This window comes from Stomoxys calcitrans, chromosome 3 (assembly GCF_963082655.1).
Source record: "Stomoxys calcitrans chromosome 3, idStoCalc2.1, whole genome shotgun sequence".
NCBI lineage: Eukaryota > Metazoa > Arthropoda > Insecta > Diptera > Muscidae > Stomoxys > Stomoxys calcitrans.
Genome location: NC_081554.1, coordinates 83,417,134 through 83,438,680, shown reverse-complemented (window position 1 = coordinate 83,438,680; position 21,547 = coordinate 83,417,134). Strand labels below are relative to the sequence as shown.

General features: G+C 39.5%; 2 protein-coding genes and 1 long non-coding RNA gene across 3 annotated transcripts in view; 2 read left to right on the top strand and 1 right to left on the bottom strand.

Annotated features, from left to right (window-relative positions):
- LOC106093183 (WW domain-containing oxidoreductase) overlaps positions 1-11,124 on the top strand; it is a 62,380-nt gene extending 51,256 nt beyond the window's left edge. The window contains exons 6-7 of the mRNA XM_059364294.1: positions 10,282-10,410; positions 10,735-11,124. Of these exons, the coding sequence (XP_059220277.1) occupies positions 10,282-10,410; positions 10,735-10,935 (330 nt within the window). The 3' untranslated portion in view covers positions 10,936-11,124. The remainder of the gene's footprint in view (positions 1-10,281; positions 10,411-10,734) is intronic.
- A 500-nt stretch (positions 11,125-11,624) lies between these two features.
- LOC106094622 (succinate dehydrogenase assembly factor 4, mitochondrial) lies at positions 11,625-14,415 on the bottom strand. The gene is made up of 2 exons (XM_013261856.2): positions 14,124-14,415; positions 11,625-12,372 (listed from the first exon to the last, which is right to left on the bottom strand). The coding sequence occupies exons 1-2, from the start codon at positions 14,185-14,187 to the stop codon at positions 12,086-12,088; spliced, it is 351 nt and encodes a 116-aa protein (XP_013117310.1). The 5' UTR covers positions 14,188-14,415; the 3' UTR covers positions 11,625-12,085.
- Positions 14,416-19,736: 5,321 nt separating this feature from the next.
- On the top strand, positions 19,737-20,600 carry LOC131995553 (uncharacterized). The gene is made up of 2 exons (XR_009397505.1): positions 19,737-20,038; positions 20,104-20,600. It is a non-coding gene; the product is annotated as an uncharacterized LOC131995553 (long non-coding RNA).
- The last annotated feature ends 947 nt before the right edge of the window (positions 20,601-21,547 follow it).

The following is a 21,547-nucleotide window of genomic DNA, read 5'->3' as shown; positions in this document are numbered from 1 at the left end:
AGAGTCCATGTTTACCGACCATGGCAATATGTGATTCAAATGAAAGGTATTTGAGATTAGAAAACGAATTTGATAACCTACATTGGGGTCAAGTGTTGGGGGGGACTTCCCCTTAAACCAATGGCAATATGGAGCTTTAATAAATTGTATGGGGACCACCTAACCTCCGAAAAAACCGCTCAATCAGACATATGTATTTACCGATCATGGCAATATGGGACTCAAATGAAGGGTATTTTGGAGGAGAGCACGAAATTCCCACCCACTTTCAGGATCACGTTTCTGGTCCTGAAATGCTTGACATTATGGGGCTCAAACAATATCGTGATCTAGCACGATGCTGATATTATATCTGGGTCCGCCCATTAAACTCCCTTCAAACCGTGATTATGACAAAAACGGGCTCAAATATGATATCTGTGTTATGGCCAAGTGCTTCAGGGACGCCTCATCTCATACCGACTTTAGCAATATGTAGCACAAGTATGATTTTTTGAAAAAGGGTATGAATCTAATATCCACTTTCGGGGCAAGGGGTTTAGCTACTCCAATCCACCACCAACATAACATAAGGGCGAACTATCAGAAAGGCTGTACTAGCACACCCAAACACGTCTTTTTTCCTGACCGTGCCAGTATAGAGCTTAGATAAAATAAGAGAGAGAAAGAAGGCGCAGAGGAGCGGGCCCTGGCCAGCTAGTATCGATATATACTAACTGTCCCGCTACACATCGCTACATCCTAAAAAGTGTATTTTAAAATGGATATTTCTTTAAGCATTTGTAAGCGGATGGTCAAGTCATTCAGATCTATGGGTCCATTTCAGATCCACACAAATTGATTTTGGATACATTTTCAAAGATCCACAGATTATTCCTGTGTCAACCAAAGACCTTTCAATGGTCAATCCCATGGCAGCCGGTTGTACGTACCGGATTGACCCAATGGAGTTCTTTATCGGCAAGGGCTGGCGCCTCAACAACAACAACCTTTCATTGGTGTCCCATTCTGTCTCGAACGTTCTTTTTGATGTTGTTGGTAGGTGGCCATCAGTCGTTTGTCCTTTCATTACAATTTGATGTTGTTTTTATTGGGGGAAGGGGTTAGTCCATCCGTTACTTGGACCAAAATGATAATATCAAATGATTACTCTGCTGTCAAAGATCTTTTATTGTCGCGTTCTACATGTTAAAGGACATTACCCAGATAGTTGGATCCTTATCTTAATATGAGATTCGTACTTTACTGCCATAAGCCTTTTATTTAAATCCCATATTGTCCCGATCAATTCTATTGAAGGGTATTTAGTGGATGGGCGGTCTCTAGACTCTTTGCCCCAAATTTGTACAACCGATTTCATAGTTTCTCAATGACCTTTGATTTGATTTCCATTTTGTGACGTTGGACATACATGCGTTTTTAGGGGTTTTTGGGTTTAGTGAGGCCAACTTCTTATATCAGGTATGTTACCCTGCTTCCAAATACCTTTCATTATACCCTCCACCATATGATGGGGGGTATACTAATTTCGTCATTCTGTTTGTAACTACTCGAAATATTCGTCTGAGACCCCATAAAGTATATATATTCTTGATCGTCGCGACATTTTATGTCGATCTAGCCATGTCCGTCCGTCTGTCCGTCCGTCCGTCTGTCCGTCCGTCCGTCTGTCCGTCCGTCCGTCCGTCCGTCCGTCTGTCCGTCCGTCCGTCTGTCTGTCGAAAGCACGCTAACTTTCGAAGGAGTAAAGTTGGCCGCTTGAAATTTTGCACAAATACTTCTTATTAGTGTAGGTCGGTTGGTATTGTAAATGGGCCATATCGGTCCATGTTTTGATATAGCTGCCATATAAACCGATTTTGGGTCTTGACTTCTTCAGCCTCTAGAGTGCGCAATTCTTATCCGATTGGAATGAAATTTTGTACGACGTGTTTTGTTATCATATCCAATAAATGTGCCAAGTATGATTCAAATCGGCCCATAACCTAATATAGCTGCCATTTAACCGATCATGGGTCTTGACTTCTTGAGCCTCTAGAGGGCGCAATTCTTATCCGATTTGGCTGAAATTTATCATGACGTGTTTCGTTATGACTTCCAACAACTGTGCCAAGTATGGTTCAAATCGGTCCATATCCTGATATAGCTGCTATATAAACCGATCTTGAATTCTGACTTCTTGAGCCAATAGAGGGCGCTATTCTTATCCGATTTGGTTGAAATTTAGCGTGAGGTGTTTTGTCATGATTTCCAACAATGCTTTGTTATCATTTCAAACAGTTTTCTGTTATGGCTTCAAACAACTACGCTAAGTTCGGCCCGAATCGGTCTGTAACCTGATATAGCTCTCATATAAACCGATCTTCCCTTTTGACTTCTTGAGCCCTTACAAGCCGCAATTTTCGTCCGATTTGGCTAAAATTTTGCATGAAGTGTTTAGTTAAGACTTCTAACAACTATGCACATATATACCAGTCCAAATCGGTCCATAACCTCGTATAGCTCCCATATAAACCGATCTCCCGATTTGACTTTTTGAGCCCTTACAAGCCGCAATTTTGTCCGATTTGGCTGAAATTTTGCAAATATTGTTCTGTTAATACTTCTAACAACTATGCTAAGTACGGTCCGAATCCGTCTATAACCTGATATAGCTCCCATATAAACCGATCTCCCGATTTGACTTCTTGAGCCCTTACAAGCCGAAATTTTTGTCCGATTTGGCTAAAATTTTGCATGTAGTGTTTTGTTATGACTTTCAACATGCGTGGCAAGTACAGTCCAAATCGTACTATAACCTGGTATAGCTCCCATATAAACCGGTCTCTCGATTTTCCATGTTCGGTTCCTAGAAGCTTTAATTTTTGCTGGTTTGACAGAAGTTCGGTATGTAGAATAAAATTATGTCCTTCAATTTATTTTGTATAAATTTTTAGAAGAATCCGTGGTGGTGGGTTCTCAAGACTGGGCCCGGTCGAAATTAGCACGCTTTTACTTGTTACTTGTTCAACATGTTTTATCCAATATCGCTAATAATTTTACAAGTTTTCATATTTATGGAAATTTCATGCCTTCAATATTAAGGGCAATAAAAAGCGAATAAGAAATTCAAATGAACCAACTAACAGTCAACCGGTAAGAATGCAAAAGCAAAACAAATTAATTAAATGTTGGTATTTAATGCCAACACGTATTAATTTGCATAGGTAAAATAGTGCGCAGTTGCGAATGCAAATTATCATCATGTACGCTTAGATTGAAAATGGGTCAGAAATAGTATGTCGCCAGAAGGTTAAGATATAGAATTATTATACCCTCCGCCATAGGATGCGGGGGTATACTAATTTAGTCATTCCGTGTATAACACATCGAAATATTGATCTGAGACCCAACATTCCAAGTCCACTTAGCCATGTCCGTCTGTCGAAAGCACGCTAACTTTCGAAGGAATAAAGCTATGTGCTTGACATTTTTCACAAATACTTCCTATTGGTGTAGGTCGGTTGTGATTGTAAATGGGCCACATCGGTCCATTTTTTAATATAGCTGCCAATTTTGGAATTTTTCAAAACAATTTCTCCCAGGCCCTTCAACATATGTGCCAAAAATGGTCTGAATCGGTCAATAACCTCATATAGCTGCCATATAAACTGATCTCCCAATTTAACTTTTTGAGCCCCTATTGGACGCAAGTCTTATCCGATTTGGTTGAAGTTTTGCACAATGACATCTGCTATGGTCTCCAACATCCACGCCAAGTATGGCCCAAAATAGCTCCAATAGCATAGCAGTTTTTATGAATAATCCTTTTTTATACCCACCACCATAGGATTAATTTAGTCATTTCGTTTGCAACACATCGAAATATCAATTTCCGTCCCTACAAATTATATATATTTCGGATCGGCGTAATTCTAAGACGATTTAACGATGTCCGTGTGTCTGTCCGTCCGTCTGTTGTACTCACTCTACAGCCTTCACAAATTTTAATATTGAGCTGAAATTTGGCGCAGATACGTCTCTTTGATGCACTCTAGTTAAGTTCTTGAACGGGCCAAATCGGACCATGTTTGGATATAGCTGCTATATAGACCGATCTGTCGGCAAAGGGTCTAATGCCCATAAATGCTTTATTTTTTATTCGATTTCGTGAAATTTCAAACTGTGAGTAGTTTTAGGCCTCCCGACATCTGACCAAAATATGGTTCAGATCGGACTATATTTGGATATAGCTGCTATATAGACCGATCAGACGATTAAGGGTCTGAAGCCCATAAAAGCTGCTTTTATTATCCAACTTCGCTGAAATTTGGAACAGTGAGTTTTTGTAGGCCTACCGACATCCGACCCAAATATGATTCAGATCGGACTATATTAAGATGTAGCTTCCATATAGACCGATCTGCCGATAAAAGGTCTGAAGCCCATAAAAGCTTTATTACCCGATTTCGCTGAAATTTAAAACATTGTGTTGTTTTAAGCCTCTCGACAGTGAGTTTTTAAAGCCTCCCAACATCTGTCCCAAATATGGTTCAGATCGGACTATATTTGGATATAGCTTCTATATAGACCGATCAGCCGATTAAGGGTCTGAAGCCCATTAAGACGCATTAATTATCCGATTTCGATGAAATTTGGAACAGTGAGTTTTTGTAGACCTGCCGACATCTGATCGAAATCTGATTCAGAGCGGACTATATTTAAATATAGCTTCCATATAGACCGATCTGCCGATGAAGGGTCTGAAACCCATAAAAGCTTTATTTACTACCCGATTCCGCTGAAGTTTAACATCCGATCCATATATGGTTCAGATCGGACTATATTTGGATATAGCTGCCATATTGACCGAACTGTCGATTTAGGGTCTGAAGCCCGTAAAAGCTTTATTACCGTTCGTTCGTTGAAATTTTAATAGTGATAGTAATAGTTAAATATGATCCAGATCAGTCTATACGAATATGGCCGCCATATATACCGATTTCCTAATTCCATAAAAAGCGGATTTATTGGCTGATTTTGCTGAAATTGAAGAGGGATATCGAATGACCTATCACAACTCACTATCCCAAATTTCGGCGAAATCGGACAGTAAATGCGCCTTTTGTGGGTCCAAAACTTTAATTTGAGAGATCGGTCTATATGGCAGCTATATCCAAATCTGGACCGATCTGGGTCAAATCGAAGAAGGATGTCGAAGGGCCTAACACAGTCCCAAATTTTGGCGACATCGGACAATAAATGTGCCTTTTATGGGTCCAAAACCTTAAATCGAGAGATCGGTCCATATGGTAGCTATATCCAAATCTGGACCAATCTGGGCCAAATCGAAGAAGAATGTCGAAGGGCCTATTACAACTCACTATCCCAAATTTCGGCGAAATCGGACAGTAAATGCGCCTTTTGTGGGCCCAAAACTTTAATTTGAGAGATCGGTCTATATGGCAGCTATATCCAAATCTGGACCAATCTGGGCCAAATCGAAGAAGAATGTCGAAGGGCCTAACACAACTCACTATCCCAAATTTCGGCGAAATCGGACAGTAAATGCGCCTTTTGTGGGCCCAAAACTTTAATTTGAGAGATCGGTCTATATGGCAGCTATATCCAAATCTGGACCAATCTGGGCCAAATCGAAGAAGAATGTCGAAGGGCCTAACACAACTCACTGTCCCAAATTTTGGCAACTCACTGTCCCAAATTTTGGCAACTCACTGTCCCAAAAATTTTGCAAAATCGGACAATAAATGCGCCTTTTATGGGCCCAAAACATTTAATCTGGAGATCGGACTTTATGGCAGCTATATCCAAATCTGGACCGATCTGGGCCAAATTGCAAAAAAATGATATCGAAGGGTTTAACACAATACACTATCTCAAATTTCAGCAAAATCGGATAATAAATGAGGCTTTTATGGGCCTTAAACTTTAAAGCGGCGGATCGGTCTATATGGGGGCTATATCAAGATATAGTCCGATATAGCCCATCTTCGAACTCAACCTGCTTATGGACAAAATAAGAATCTGTGCAAAGTTTCAGCTCAATATCTCTATTTTTAAAGACTGTAGCGTGATTTCAACTGACGGACGGGCGGACTTGGCCAGATCGTCTTAGATTTTTACGGTGATCAAGAAAACATATACTTTATAGGGTCGGAAATGGATATTTCGATGTGTTGCAAACGGAATGACAAAATGAATATACCCCCATCCTTCGGTGGTGGGTATAATAAATGAGATGGTACTAGTGTATATAATATGTTATGTAAAAAGGCCAAAGACTTCATGAGCAACACGTCACAAAATGATATACCATATAAAGATATGAAGTAATGGAATGTGGAGTCACTGCGACGAAGACCATATACATAGCGCACTACACTGTTGTAGCACGTATCGATCTTCCGACTGCTTCGAGAATCGCAGTTATCAAATAGTTCACAACCGTAGAGTAGGCTAGGCATAATATATATGACTTTGTCAACAGGATTCTTACCCAAAGAGGGGAAAATTGTTGAGTGGCCCAAAGCGAGCGTAGCTTAGAATACCCTTGATCAACAGCAGCATTTATATGGTCTGTCCACTCTTGAATGTCACCCCCAAGTTCTTTGCACGAGCCACGATCTCCAATCTCTCATTAGCAACAACAACAACAGGATCGCAGGTGTAACGTGAAACCCTTTTCTAATCACCATGCACTTGGACTTAAGAGTATTAAGGCACATACCATTAGCATTTGCCCATTCATAAATACCAGACAGGTATTCTATACATTCCTTAGGGCTACTTATACAGACCTGCACATCATTTGCATACATGTGGGCCTTGCAAAATAAGAGCTGGTCTTGTAGGTCTTTACTAAAGGGTGATTTTTTTGAGGTTAGGATTTCCATGCATTAGTATTTGACAGATCACGTGGGATTTCAGACATGGTGTCAAAGAGAAAGATGCTCAGTATGCTTTGACATTTCATCATGAATAGACTTACTAACGAGCAACGCTTGCAAATCATTGAATTTTATTACCAAAATCAGTGTTCGGTTCGAAATGTGTTCATTCACCGTAACGTTGCTTCCAACAGCATCTTTGAAAAAATACGGTCCAATGATTCCACCAGCGTACAAACCACACCAAACAGTGCATTTTTCGGGATGCATGGGCAGTTCTTGAACGGCTTCTGGTTGCTCTTCACTCCAAATGCGGCAATTTTGCTTATTTACGTAGCCATTCAACCAGAAATGAGCCTCATCGCTGAACAAAATTTGTCAAAATTTGAACACATTTCGAACCGAACACTGATTTTGGTAATAAAATTCAATGATTTGCAAGCGTTGCTCGTTAGTAAGTCTCTTTGACACCATGTCTGAAATCCCACGTGATCTGTCAAATACTAATGCATGAAAATCCTAACCTCAAAAAAATCACCCTAGAAACCATTAAGGAAGGGCAAAAGTCGGGCGGTGCCGACTGTATAATACCCTTCTTCTGCCCTATAAGTACAATGTGGGAGCTATATCCAATTCTGAACCAATTTTGATGGACCTCGGCGAATGTTTTCGGATGGGTTATTTAAAACTCCGTATCAAATTTCTAGCAAATATGTTCCAACTGTAATAACTAGGTTTGACAAATGACAACATTATTGCAAATTACCCAAAATCTGACGAACATATATTTGGGAACTATATCTAAATCTGAACCGATTTCGAGCAAACTTCTCAGATATTGTAGTATCCCGTGAGGAAAGCATTGTGCAAAATTTTGGGCAAGATTGGTCAATAAATGCGCCTGCAGAGTCTCTAGACGTGAAAATCGGGCGATATACATATATGGCAGCTATATCTAAATCTGAACCGACTTCTATGAAATTCAGCAGTAACGACGAAAGTCATAAAAATATCTTTCTGTCAAATTTCGGGAGAATTGGTCTACAAATGAACACTTTATTCCAATATTTCTCAAAATCGGACGAACATATATATGGGAGCTCTGTCTAAATCTGAACCGATTTCGAGCAAACTTCTCAGATATTGCGGTAGTCGTCGAGGAAAGCATTGTGAAAAATTTTGACAAGATTGGTATATAAATGCGCTTGCAGTGGCTCTAGATGTGAAAATCGGGCGATATACATATATGGCAGCTATATCTAAATCTGAACCGATTTATATGAAATTCACCAGTAATGAAGAGAGTCATAAAAATATCCTTCCTGCCAAATTTCGAGAGAACCGGTTAACAAATGAACACTTTATTGCAAAATATCTCAAAATCGGACGAACATATATATGGCAGCTAGATCTAAATCTGAACGAATTTCGAGCAAGCTTCTCAGATATTGTGGTAGTTGTCGAGGAAAACGTTGTACAAAGTTTTGGCAAGATTGGCCAATTAATGCGCTTGCAGTGGCTCTAGATGTGAAAATCGGGCGATATATATATATGAGAGCTATTTCTAAATCTGATCCGATTTTCATGAAATTCGAGTAAATTCGAGAGTCAAAAGAAAATCCTTCATGTCAAATTTCGAGAGAATAGGTTAACAAATGACCATTTTATTGCAATATTAGTGCAAATCGGACGAACATATATATGGGAGCTATGAATCGGATGAAAACTGTGATCTGTATTTTGTACACAAATTAACTTGGACAGACGGGCATGGCTAAATCGAATCAGAAAGTGATTCTGAGCCGATCGGTATACTTATCAATGAGTCTATCTCTCTTCCTTCTGGGTGTTACAAAAAAAAGCAATAAGTTATAATACCCTGTACCACAGTAGAGGTGTAGGGTATAAATAGAATAAGACCGAATATTGAACCCTGGGACACTCTTCGAATAACAGACAAGTGACTAGTAACAGGGAACTCAGAAGCCACGGATTGGTTACGATTGGAGAGATATGACATGATTAAACGAACAGACGGAGGCCACCGTAGCGCAGAGGTTAGCATGTCCGCCTATGACGCTGAACGCCTGGGTCCGAATCCTGGCGAGACCATTAGAAAAAAATTTCAGCGGTGGTTTATATTTTTTGAATCGTCGAGTGGAGCGGACCTATTGTTATTTCACTCCGCAAGAATTTTCCTGTAACTCGTAATACAGGAAAATTCTTGCTGACTATGGTTCGGTTTCTACAGATAAACCTCCACCATTGTAAGACCGCTTCGGCGGCACTAAACGTCCTCCTGATGGCTGGGGCATTTGACATGGTTCTTATCCAAGAACCATGGGTGTGTGCAGGAATCGTACGTGGACTAAGAATTCCGGGATTTAAACTTCTCAAGGGTACGGGGAATGGGAGACACAGAGCCTGTATTCTTGCCAAGGGTAGTCTAAATGTTTTTCTTCTTCCGTCGCTAAGCAATGAAGATTTAGTAGTAGCCAGCCTTGGAATAAACAAGTCTCATTACTGGCTGGCACACGATTCAGAGATGCCAGACCTTAAGTCGCTGGTTGAAGCCGCTTCTATAGGGAAGAAAAGCCTCATCGTAGGAAGTGATGCTAATGCACATCACCAGATATGGGAAAGTTCGGATATCAACGAAAGGGGTGAGCCGTCTATTGAATCTTTTGTATAAAAATCAATTTGTGTTTGTTTGTTTGTGCGTTCCTTATAGACTCAGAAACGGCTGAACCGATTTTCTTGAAATGTTCACAGATGGTGCATAATGATCCCGTGGTGAAAATAGGGTACTACATTTTTCGATATCTGAAGGGGGAGCGGACCCTCCCCCTTACCCTAATTCTCAGAAACGCCAGATTTCGGAGATGAGTGGTGCGATTTAAGCGAAATTTTGTGTGCTCTCTCTCAATCAAAAATTTGGTATCCAAATTTCTAGACTAGAAAAGGAAGTGGAAACTACGGAGGATATAGACATAGTGGTCAAACGGATCACAAAGGCCTTGAATGACTCGTTTGTGTCAGCATGGTGGACCCCAGAACAGGTTGGTCTAAGGAAGGACTGCAGAAAACTCTTCAACAGAGCAAAAGCCACAAGAGCACCACTTGATTGGGACATCTATAAGGCTGAGCTACGAAAATATGAGGGCGAGCTTAGAAAGGCTCAGAACAAATCCTGGGTAGAATTCTGCAGCTCTGTAGAGGACACAACTTTTTCCATATTTTTCCAATAAATTACTCTGTTTGATATACTAAAACCAATAGATCAGAGATTTAAGACTGCCCGAATTACCTATTTAACCCATTTTCTATTGCAAATTATCAAAAATTAAGTATAAATAAACCATAAAATGCTAATTGAATTATTCTTATCTTTTAGCTTTGGAAGCATCGCGGTATATCTGTGTTCTCTGTACATCCCGGCAATATGGTCTCTACACAAATACAGCGTAATTGGTGGTTCTATCGTTTGCTGTTTGCCCTAGTTAGGCCATTCACAAAATCACTGGTAAATATGAAAATCTCACAACATTCGAATTGAGCTGCTGTGCGTTCGTTTGCCTCCAACATTGCTTTGTTTATCGCGAATTCTGGTATTTTTGTTAATTAAGATTCATTTAAAAAGTTAAGCGCCCTATTAAAGCTTTAGAATACATTTTTCACAAACATAACTTTGAAGCGATACAAACATAATTTTGAAACAGTTGCCAGTTGATGATGTTCACTGTTGGTGGCAATGCCAAGAGTGCATTACACGATCGTCTACGATGGTGATATGCAAGCTCAAAGAAGGTCATTGATAGCGCTGTGTTTTCTTTTTCGTTCTTTTCAGCAACAAGCTGCGGCTACTAGCATCTATTGTGCCACGGCCAATGAACTTACCGGCCTTACAGGTCTCTATTTCAACAACTGCTACTTCTGTGAGCCAAGTAAACTGTCGCAGAATGAGAAGTTACAAAATCAGCTATGGTCCATAAGCGAAGATATGGTGAAGCTTTTGAGGGAGCAACAAAATGATCCATTGGTGTATTAAAAATAGTACAAACTCCTGATTCTTATATGGAGGAAAGCATAAAGTAGAACTAAGTTTACGACGCAGCATTTTTATTGTCTTATAGATTTCCTTATGTCTTTACAGAGAAAACTTGATTGTAGGTTATTTTTGATCTATTTTAATTGGTTGATGATAAAATTACAATAAAATTAAAACAAATATTATAAATACCCTGAGAAGCTTATGTCATCGCGGTTTATCATAATGGTATCTAATCTTTGGATCCAATTTATCTTTTATACAGCTATAAGCTATACGCCTATGAATTGAATCAACCCAGGAAATCAATGGTTGGGTTGAGGTGCATTCATCTAGCAACTTCACTTAGGAACCTAAGGCCAATATGTTCCTCAGATTTTGGGTAATTTGCAATTATGTTGGAATTTGTCAACCGTAGTTATTACAGTTTGAACATATTTGCTTGAAGTTTGATAGGGATTGTTTAGTAACCCATCTAAAAACATCCACCGAGGTTCATCAAAATTGGTTATAGCTCCCACATTGTACTTACAGGGTACGTGAAGAGTAGTATACAGTCGGCACCAACCCACTTTACCCTTCCTTACTGGTTTTACACATAGGTTACAAAATGTACCGATCTTAAATGCAGTCGGTAATAAGGCCAAAGCCCCCACATCAAAGATTTAACAAAAAAGTTCCTTTTTAAATAGATTTTGTCAATAGTTTTTTTTTATTAAATAGTTTTCTTTTGTTTTCATTTGTTTTAAGTATACATATTTTTGGTTTCACATAATAATTTTCGAGTTACGACAATATACAGTAAAAATTACGACAATTTACGCAGTCTATTCTGGGTTGTTGTATAAAAAATAACACAACATATCCCCATATCAATCCATGTACAAGTGATAAACAAGTAGTAATCGAAGTTAATCTAAATCATGTCAACAACTATCCCTTCTTCCTGTGTTGCTATGGGTAAGCATGCATGTATGTATGTCTGCGGACATTTGTAAATCAGGCAGCCCGGGAAGCCGTGCAACTTACACACTAAAACAATTTTTTCACATCTTTTCTTATATCATACAAAACTAAAGTGGCCTCTATGCTATAAGCTAACTAACTAAACTACGTTCTTATACTGTTGTTGATTTGTTCAAGGCGATGACTAGAAATCGGATACACGTCCTTTGCGCTCCCAATCACCATAGCGTGTGGGTTCGGGACCGGCAGGGCCACCAATTTCTCCTGTATGTGGGTTGGTATTGTTGGGCCAGGGACGCAGAGGCTCGACTTCTTGGAAGGGATGACGTGAAAATTCATCCAATTTACCCAAAGGTGTTTTGGCTCTCAACTTCTTTTGGAATTCTGTGAAACGAGCACTTTTTGGTTTCAGTGTACCTTTGAATTCATCGCCTTCTTGTAAGCGGGCCGAGGAGGTAGAGAAGCAAGCCACTGCAATGGGAAGAGAAAGAATAACATAGCAATAAATTAAATAATGCAATACAGTCAACTGCGATTGTCAATTGAATAAAAAGATGTGTATACAACAATGTCTGTATGCCTTTATGGGGGAGAATTAGTACCATATTGAATTGATCGTTTTGAGAAATTTGCAGTTAAAGTTGTTGTTTTTAGCACAATGGGCAGAAAGGCCTATGTGGATAAAACTTTTTAAACACCAGATGGCGTGGCAGTCGGCGGTTTATGTACCGGAGTAATCCTATGGAACCATTGTTGATGTTATAGAAGTGTGTTTTACACTATGGCGACAGCCATTGCCGATGAAAGACTCCGTCGGGCCAATCCGCTGCGTACAACCGGCTGCCATAGGATTGGATGGAATCATTCATCGGCAAGGGCTGCCGCCTCAGTGTACAACACATTGCTTTAACAACAAATTTTATACGAGAATTATTTTATGGAATCGAAGGGAGAATCTGTACAGTGCTGTCTTATTTGAGCTTCAGTTTAATTATATGTGGTCTACTAAGACCGCCCATCCGTCTGTCTGTCCCTCTGTGCACCTGATCGTTTGTCGAAATCAAGACAGCATTAGCGATTTCAAATTCCGCAGATACCCTACATATTGATGTTCTTAAGGCACTGGAGACGATTCCTAACGGACTGCCACATTGGCAGTCAGTCGGCACTGAAGATTTTGGCTTCGGGTCGGCCGAGGCTGGTTGGACGACGCAAAAAACTACTTCGAATCATGGAAAGGATGTCAGGCTCTGCTGAGTCCCGGATCATCAAAAGGCAATGGGGGAAAGAGACGGCCGACCAGCTGGCTAGAAATGGAATCAGTTCAACCTCCCCAGCACTAGTTTCTTGGCAGAATGGACGCTTTCTACGAAAACGGCGCGAATGAGGCGTGGGCTGTTACTGTGGGTTATAAATGGTGGTTGTTGTTGTTGTAGCAGTGTGTTGTACACTGAGGCGGCAGCCCTTGCCGATGAAGGACTTCATCGGGTCAATCCGGTACGTACAACCGGCTGCCGGTGCTCGAGTATTTTGCTATACAGAACGTCACTTATCCTTGAGTTGGGGAACATGCTGATAGGAGTCCTGACTTATCATAGCATAAATGCATGCGTAGTAATGTGTTCCATAATGATGCCGAAAGTCACTATACCATCTTACGCTTTCCGTAATCGCCTGAATTTCTGCCTACTGTAGCTTGTTTGGTCAGCCAGCCGGAAGTAAAACTCTAAGCGAACTGCTAACCACTTGCTTGATTATTTGGAATTGTTCAAAAGCTTTTAAAATCCCCTTTTTATTCGTTAAACTCCTTTTCTGTCTTTTAGACTTCAAATCCACACTAAGGCACAGATCCAAATGGGTACTGGTTTGCCCACATACTTCATCTTAGGCCTGTTTCAGTAGAATCAAATGAAAATCATATCCGACAGCTTAATAGATTATTCACAGGACTTGTGCGTCACTACAAGGTGTTTTTCATAATCTTTTTGCTATAGCTGTTGGAATTTTGAAATCTTAACACAACACTCATGGACCGACCACCAGTGGTCTTTTTTGCAAATTTTGCCAATTTTAAAACACCTTATTGGGTTTTCCCAAAATTAGAAAAATAGTTTTGCCGATTCGCAGCCATGGAACTGTTTATTTCTTGCCCCGGACACTGTTGCAACATGAAGTAAGTACCTGTCAGGTTTCCTTCTCATTTTGGAAACTTGTAAGCTTACCTTGTTTGGTGATTTGTGGCATTAAACGATTGGTTTGTTTAGCAACGTTAACGATTTGACTCATTTTGTCGTTGTTGTCTTTTTAACAAATTGTTGCAGATTTATTTTAGAAAAAAACTGATTTTCTTTTCCGAAAAAGAACACTTTAATTGATATCTAGTTAGTTTCTCGTTTTGTTACACAATGCGCCGCAATGTAGTGTTTTTAAGTAAGTTTAGTCTGTTTGTTTTGTGCTTTGCTTTATCGCACTCTCGTCTTATTGGTCTGACGTTTGTAAAGAAAATGTTTGCCAATTCCATACGAACGGCCGGTTTTATACATGCTCTCTCACCCTGTCGTTGGCGATGAATAAGATCCACATACACCAGCTAGCATAAGGTGGTCGCTGCGGCAGAGCGAAAATGGCAGCGAATTGTGTATGACCGGCAATAGTAGTGTGTGGTGTTGTTCTTTGATGAGGGATGCAAAAAATATAAACAAAGTATAAATAAAGAGCCTGTACGAAGCAAAGAGGGCTTATCTTTGTCAAGATGTTTTCTCCATGTCATACCATTTGGCAGCAGAGGAATACAGTCTATACTCAACTTTTGTGATGTTGTCTCCTCTTGTTTCATTTCCTGCAGAAAAACACATCGCTGTGCGGCATGCAGTACAGACTGTAAGTATGAACTCAGTAAGTGTACGTAGATATGTACGTCTTCCGATGCACGTATGTCTTTTTACCTACAACCCCCAAGCAATAGCACAGATATGTTTGTGGCCAGAACTCACGTCCTCCAATTTTTTTTAATCGTCATCACACGCATACACCCACAGATACAAGCCAAATGTTGAATACAAACAGCTGTTTTTTGTTTACAGCGCCGAACGATGTGAAAGAGCGAAAAGCAAAGAGCGGAGAAAAGGCGCTACGTTGGTGGATGGTAAGTAAGCACATTTAAATATTCGTATGGGTCACTCCATGGCTGAACCAAATAGCTTATTAATTAGAAGAGATTTCTTTAGCGCCATATACCGTATCATAAAAGACAAAAGTTAAAGACACAACATGTTTGAATTAGTTTATGATATTTTGTTTTTGTGTTATTCCAACTCTCGGTCGCAATAAATCAAAGCAAAATACGAACAAATGTTCGAACAAATGCCCGAATCAAAACAAAACCAGTAAAAGCGTGCTAAGTTCGGCGGGGTCGAATCTTGGGAACACACCAACATTGATTCTGCTAAAAATTTATACAAAATAAATTTAGTTGTACCAAAACTTCTGTCAAACCAGCAAAAATTAAAGCTTCTAGGAACCGAACAAGGATGATCGAGAGACCGGTTTACATGGGAGCTATATCAGGTTATTGACCGATTTGGACCGTACTTGGCACAGTTGTTTAAAGTCATAACAGAACACTATGTGCCGTACGGCAGATATATATGCAATCCCATGGCAGCCGGTTGTACGTACCGGATTGACCCGATGGAATCCTCCATCGGCAAGGGCTGCCGTCTCGGTGTAAAACACACTGCTACAACAACAACAACAACATTAATCTCCACTTTATTTAAGCGTAGGTTAGCGCACCACTGCTCAATGTCGTCCTTTGGAAAAGTGACGAAGTGGATATCCACTTCGCCAAGTTACTTCTCTCGCCGGCATAGTATACACTTCATTCTTTTCGCAAATTCTCGACCGCACTGAGAATTTTTCTTTAGACAAGGATGAAAATTTGAGCGTTTTCCATTGACAGCACGCCAAAAAGATAGCTCACTCCTAGACAGAGATTTCTATTTGGATCTTGACTTCTTGTGGGCGCAATTCCTATCTGATTTGGCTGAAATTTTGCATGAGATGTTTTGTCATGATTTCCAACAACTGTGTTAAGTGTAATGCGGTCCATAACCTAATATAGCTGTCATATAAACCGATCTAGGGTCTTGACTTCTTCAGCTTCTATAGGACACAATTCTAATCCGAATTGGCTGAAATTTTGTATGAGGTGTTTTGTTATGACTTCCAACAACTGCTCTAAGTACAGTTCAAATCGGCTCATAACCTGATATAGCTGCCATATAAACCGATCTTGAATCTTGACCTCTTGAGCCACTAGAGAGCGCAATTCTTATCCGATTTGGCTGAAATATGTTTTTATTGATCCATAACCTGATATAGCTGCCATATTAACCGATCTGGGATCTTGACTTCTTGAGCATCTAGAGGTCGCAATTATTATCGGATTTGGAAATTTTGTGCAACGACTTCTCTCATGAACTTCAACATACGTGTCAATTATGGCCTGAATCGGTCTTTAGCCTGAAACATCTCCCATATAAACCGATCTCCCTATTTTACTTCTTGAGCCCCTTAAGGGCGCAATTTTTATTCGAATTGGCAGAAATTGTACACAACGACTTCTACTATGGTCTCCAATATTCAGTTCAATTATGGCCCAAATCGGACGATAACTTGTTTTTCATCATTCTTTGTTTGCCTTAAAAGAGATATCGCGCAAAGAACTTGACAAATGCTATCCATTGTGGAGGGTATATAAGATTCGGCCCGGCCGAACTTAGCACGCTCTTACTTGTTGATATATAAAATGTTGTTCGGGGTTTCAACAAATTATTCTTTACTATACCCACCACCATAGGATGGGGGTATACTAATCTAGTCATTCCTTTTGTAACACCTCGAAATATTCGTCTAAGACCCCATAAAGTATATATATTTTTGATCGTCTCGAGTCGATCTAGCCAAGTCCGTCCGTCTGTCAATATCACGATAGCGGTCGAACGCGTAGAGCTAGCTGCTTGCACAGATACTTTATATTGATGTAGGTCGTTGAGTATTGCAAATGGGCCATATCGGTTCAGTTTTATTGTAGATATAGCTCCCATATAAACCAATCTTTCTATTTGACTTCTTGAGCCCATGGAAGCCGCAATTTATGTCCGATTTGGCTAAAATTTTGCATGCGATGTTCTGTTATGATTTCCAATAATTGTGCTAAGTGCGATCCGAATCGGTCAATAACCTGATGTAGCTCCCATATAAACCAATCTTCCGATTTGACTTCCTGAGCCCCTGGAAGCGGCAAAGTATGCCCGATTTGACTGAAATTTTGCATGCGGTGTTCTGTTACGACTTTCAACAACTGTGCTTAGTAGGGTCCAAATCGGTCCATAACCTGATATAGCTCCCATAGGAGCTCGAATCGGTCTACAACCTGATATAGCTCCAATATAATCCGATCTCCCGATTTGACTTCGTGAATCCTTACGAGCCGCAATATTTTTCCGATTTGGCTGAAGTTTTGAATGTAGTGTTCTGTTACGACTTCCAACAACTGTGCCGGTCCAAATGGGTCTATTACCTGATATAGCTCCTATATAAATCGATCTCCCGATTTGACTTAATGAATTTTTACAAGACGCAATTTTTGTCCGATTTGGCTGAAGTTTTGATTGTAGTGTTCTATTAAGTCTTCCAACAACTGTGCCAAGTACGGTCCGAATCGGTCTAGAACCTGATATAGCTCCCATATAAACTAATCTCCCGATTGGACTTCTTGAGTCCTTACAAGCCGCAGTTTTTTTCCGGTTTGGCTGAAATTTTGCATGCACTTCAACTAAATTTATTTTGTATAAATTTATTGCAAAATCCATGGTGGTGAGTTTCCAAGATTCGGCCCGTTAGAACTTTGCATGCTTTGACTTGTTCTTATTTGTTTGCAATGTGCCTTTTTCCATACTCGATCTTTGCAGAACTCCTTAAATGGTAAAACTTTCGGCAATGATGAGGCTATAAAATCGCACTTGGTTCAGTTTTTTGCAGATAAAGGCCAGAAGTTCTATGAGCGTGGAATACTAAATTTGCCAGGAAGATGGCAAAAGGTTATCGAACAAAATGGCAATTATATATTTGATTAAAGTTCATTCTAAGTTTTATTAAAAATGCATTTACTTTCTTTTAAAAAATCCGCAATTACTTTTTAGGCAACCCAATAATAAAATATACAAAATTTAAATATTTCAAGCTGTATTTTAAAAACGGTTGTTTACATTCACGATATGCAGATTTTGACAATCTTAATGACTTAACCTTCTGTTAGTGAGTCTGGTTTAGGCCCGAATGTTTTCACTGGTATTGACTCTGCCTGCCACTTGATCTGGCTTTGGCACTAGTTCAGACACTGGCTCAAGGTTGGCAGTGCACCCTTTCTAATTTTCCGCTTATTGAAGCAGTCCTCTGCGAAGTGACTGCTGCAAACTCTGCTCTGCTGTGGCAGTACAACGTCGCCGCCCAGTTTTTTATGACTGCACCTAACCCATCTAATTTTTCACTGCCCTTATGCCTTAGTCGTTTTCAGCTTAGTCATGGGAATATCTTTGGCCGTTTATTTTATTTATATAAATCACACTTCTATTATTGTAAAGGGTGATGTTTTAGAGGTTAGGATTTTCATGCATTAGTATTTGACAGATCACGTGGGATTTCAGACATGGTGTCAAAGAGAAAGATGCTCAGTATGCTTTGACATTTCATCATGAATAGACTTACTAACGAGCAACGCTTGCAAATCATTGAATTTTATTACCAAAATCAGTGTTCGGTTCGAAATGTGTTCATTCACCGTAACGTTGCGTCCAACAGCATCTTTGAAAAAATACGGTCCAATGATTCCACCAGCGTACAAACCACACCAAACAGTGCATTTTTCGGGATGCATGGGCAGTTCTTGAACGGCTTCTGGTTGTTCTTCACTCCAAATGCGGCAATTTTGCTTATTTACGTAGCCATTCAACCAGAAATGAGCCTCATCGCTGAACGGTGAATGAACACATTTCGAACCGAACACTGATTTTGGTAATAAAATTCAATGATTTGCAAGCGTTGCTCGTTAGTAAGTCTATTCATGATGAAATGTCAAAGCATACTGAGCATCTTTCTCTTTGACACCATGTCTGAAATCCCACGTGATCTGTCAAATACTAATGCATGAAAATCCTAACCTCAAAAAAATCACCCTTTACATACAATACTGAGTGTTTTTAACCTCTTCAATTAATTGTGCGCCTTCTCATCAATCAGTTATTAGTGCAACTCTGATTTTGGGTATGTTACTAGGTCGCGCCATTTTTCATTGAGTGTGTGTTATAGTTCTTAACTATAATACACACAACCAAAACTCGTTGACAGATAGTGCACACCAAAGAGGGTGAGAAAGGAAAAGAGTTGGCATTAGAGCGAAATACAGCATGGCCAGTGGCAAAAGTTAAAGACACAACATGATTGAGTTGCTTACGATAATTCGTTTTTCCTTTTATTCCAACTTTCGGTTGCAAAGAAACAAAGCAAAATACGAAAAATGTTCGAACGAATGCCCGAATCAAAACAGAATAACCCGAAAATGTTGCAACCCTCAATGTGATTCCAATTGGAATACATGGAAAATGTTGTGTCTTTAACGCATGTTATTTTACGGTACGGGGAAGACAAAGCAGAAACCCTCTCTTGTATTATCTCTCCCTCTTTTGTGCACACGCGAGAAAAATTTGTACTCAGCTGTTTACGGTACACTACCTGGTAATTATCAAAGAGGGTGAGAAGAAGAAGAGTTGGCTTTAGACCGCAATTCGATATAACGAGTGACAAAGTTTAAAGACACAGCATGTTTGGATTGAAGGGGTAGAACATACGATATTTCGTATTTCTTTTTATTCCAACATTCGGTTTCAAGTGGAATAAGAAGAAGACAACCTCTAATAATTCACATTGAAATGACGTCAATCAAAGTAAAAATGAATTAAAAGAAATTGTCATCGACATTGGTGTAGAGAAAAAGGTAAATGGAAAGAATAAATAGTGGGAGACACCTTCAAAGTTGGTGTTAGAGATTATAAAAAAGGACGCTATTCTACGTTTGGTAAGTGGGAAAAAATCGTCATGCGCTGCTAGGTTGTTTCAATAAAAACTTTGTGGTTTTTACAGAGAGACGAGACACATACGGTTGGAACTAGAAAGCATCTTCCTTCTCTTGTTCCTATGGTATCATAATAGGGGAAAACGTGTAAGTGCGTCTGATGGCAGACTGCCACTTAAACCTAACCTTCCCGGGAACCTTACTAACCTTCCCTAGGCCAACAAAGAATAATGAAAAAGAACGGAGGAGGAGCTATATCAAGTTATAGTCAGATTCGGGGCTGAAGAAGCAAAATGGGGAGATCGGTTTATATGGTTTAAATGCGTTTTTTTCTAAAGCAAGCTTAAATTAACAGCTGATAACTGACAGAAGAAAGAATGCAATTACAGAGTCACAATTTGTGAAAAAATTCGTCAACGCCAACTATATGAAAAATCCGCAATTACTTTTTGGGCAACCCAAAAGCTGCCATTTAAACCAGTCTCTCGATCATCTTTGTTCCTAGAGCTTAATTTGTGATGGTTTGGCAGAAGTTTGGTGTGTAAAATAAAAAAATTCAATTAAATTTATTTAGTATAAATTTTTAGCTGAATCCATGGTGGTGGGTTCCCAAGATTCAGACCGGCCGAACTCAGTACGCTTTTACTTATTAGTTGTATTCTGTTAAAATTGTTCCTTAAACATGCAATTGCTGAATAAGGGACAATGAACGTTTGCATGTCCCTTCCATATTATGACAACTTGAATTTGCCTTTTCACATGACCTCTTTACCGCATTCAAGAGAAAATAGTCAAGATATGAAATAGATGACACCCTCGATTTGATTGCACGATTACAAAAAAACTTCCCACGCTTACTGAACGCTTTTTCAAAGAACAATTAAAAATCAGCCCCTACAGATCTAAAAAACCACAGCTTACAATCTCATTATCATATCAGTGGTTATAGCTCTCGCATATACCACACATACATACATCAATCTCAGCCATCACTTTTGTTGGCTTTTGTAAAATTCTTAGCCTCTTAGTGGCTCTAAAAACTCCATTCACCACAAATTGTCATTGTCATCATGTTTGTAATGACTTTTACTACCCCATCACACTTACACTCACATGGGCCGCAATCAACAGTCATCAACATCCATTAGCCAGGATATGCCTTCATTTATTCTTTCATAATGAAAAAAAAATTAAATAAATAAATTGAGGGAGAAAACCAAAAACACAAAAAATATAAATAACAATGAAGGACTTTGTTTGCCATTTGGTTATATCGTCTTTTGGAAACGTGACGAAGTGGATATCCACTTCGCCAAGTTTCCTCTCCCGCCGGCACAGTACGCACTTCATTATTTTTAATTGATTTTTTACCGCACTGAGAATTTTACAAACTTTTTTATAAATTCTCGACCGCATTGAGAATTTTCCTTGATATAATAATGGAAATTTTGCGCGATTTCCATTGACAGCGCGCCAAATCGATAGCTCTCTCCTAGAAAGAGATTTATACAA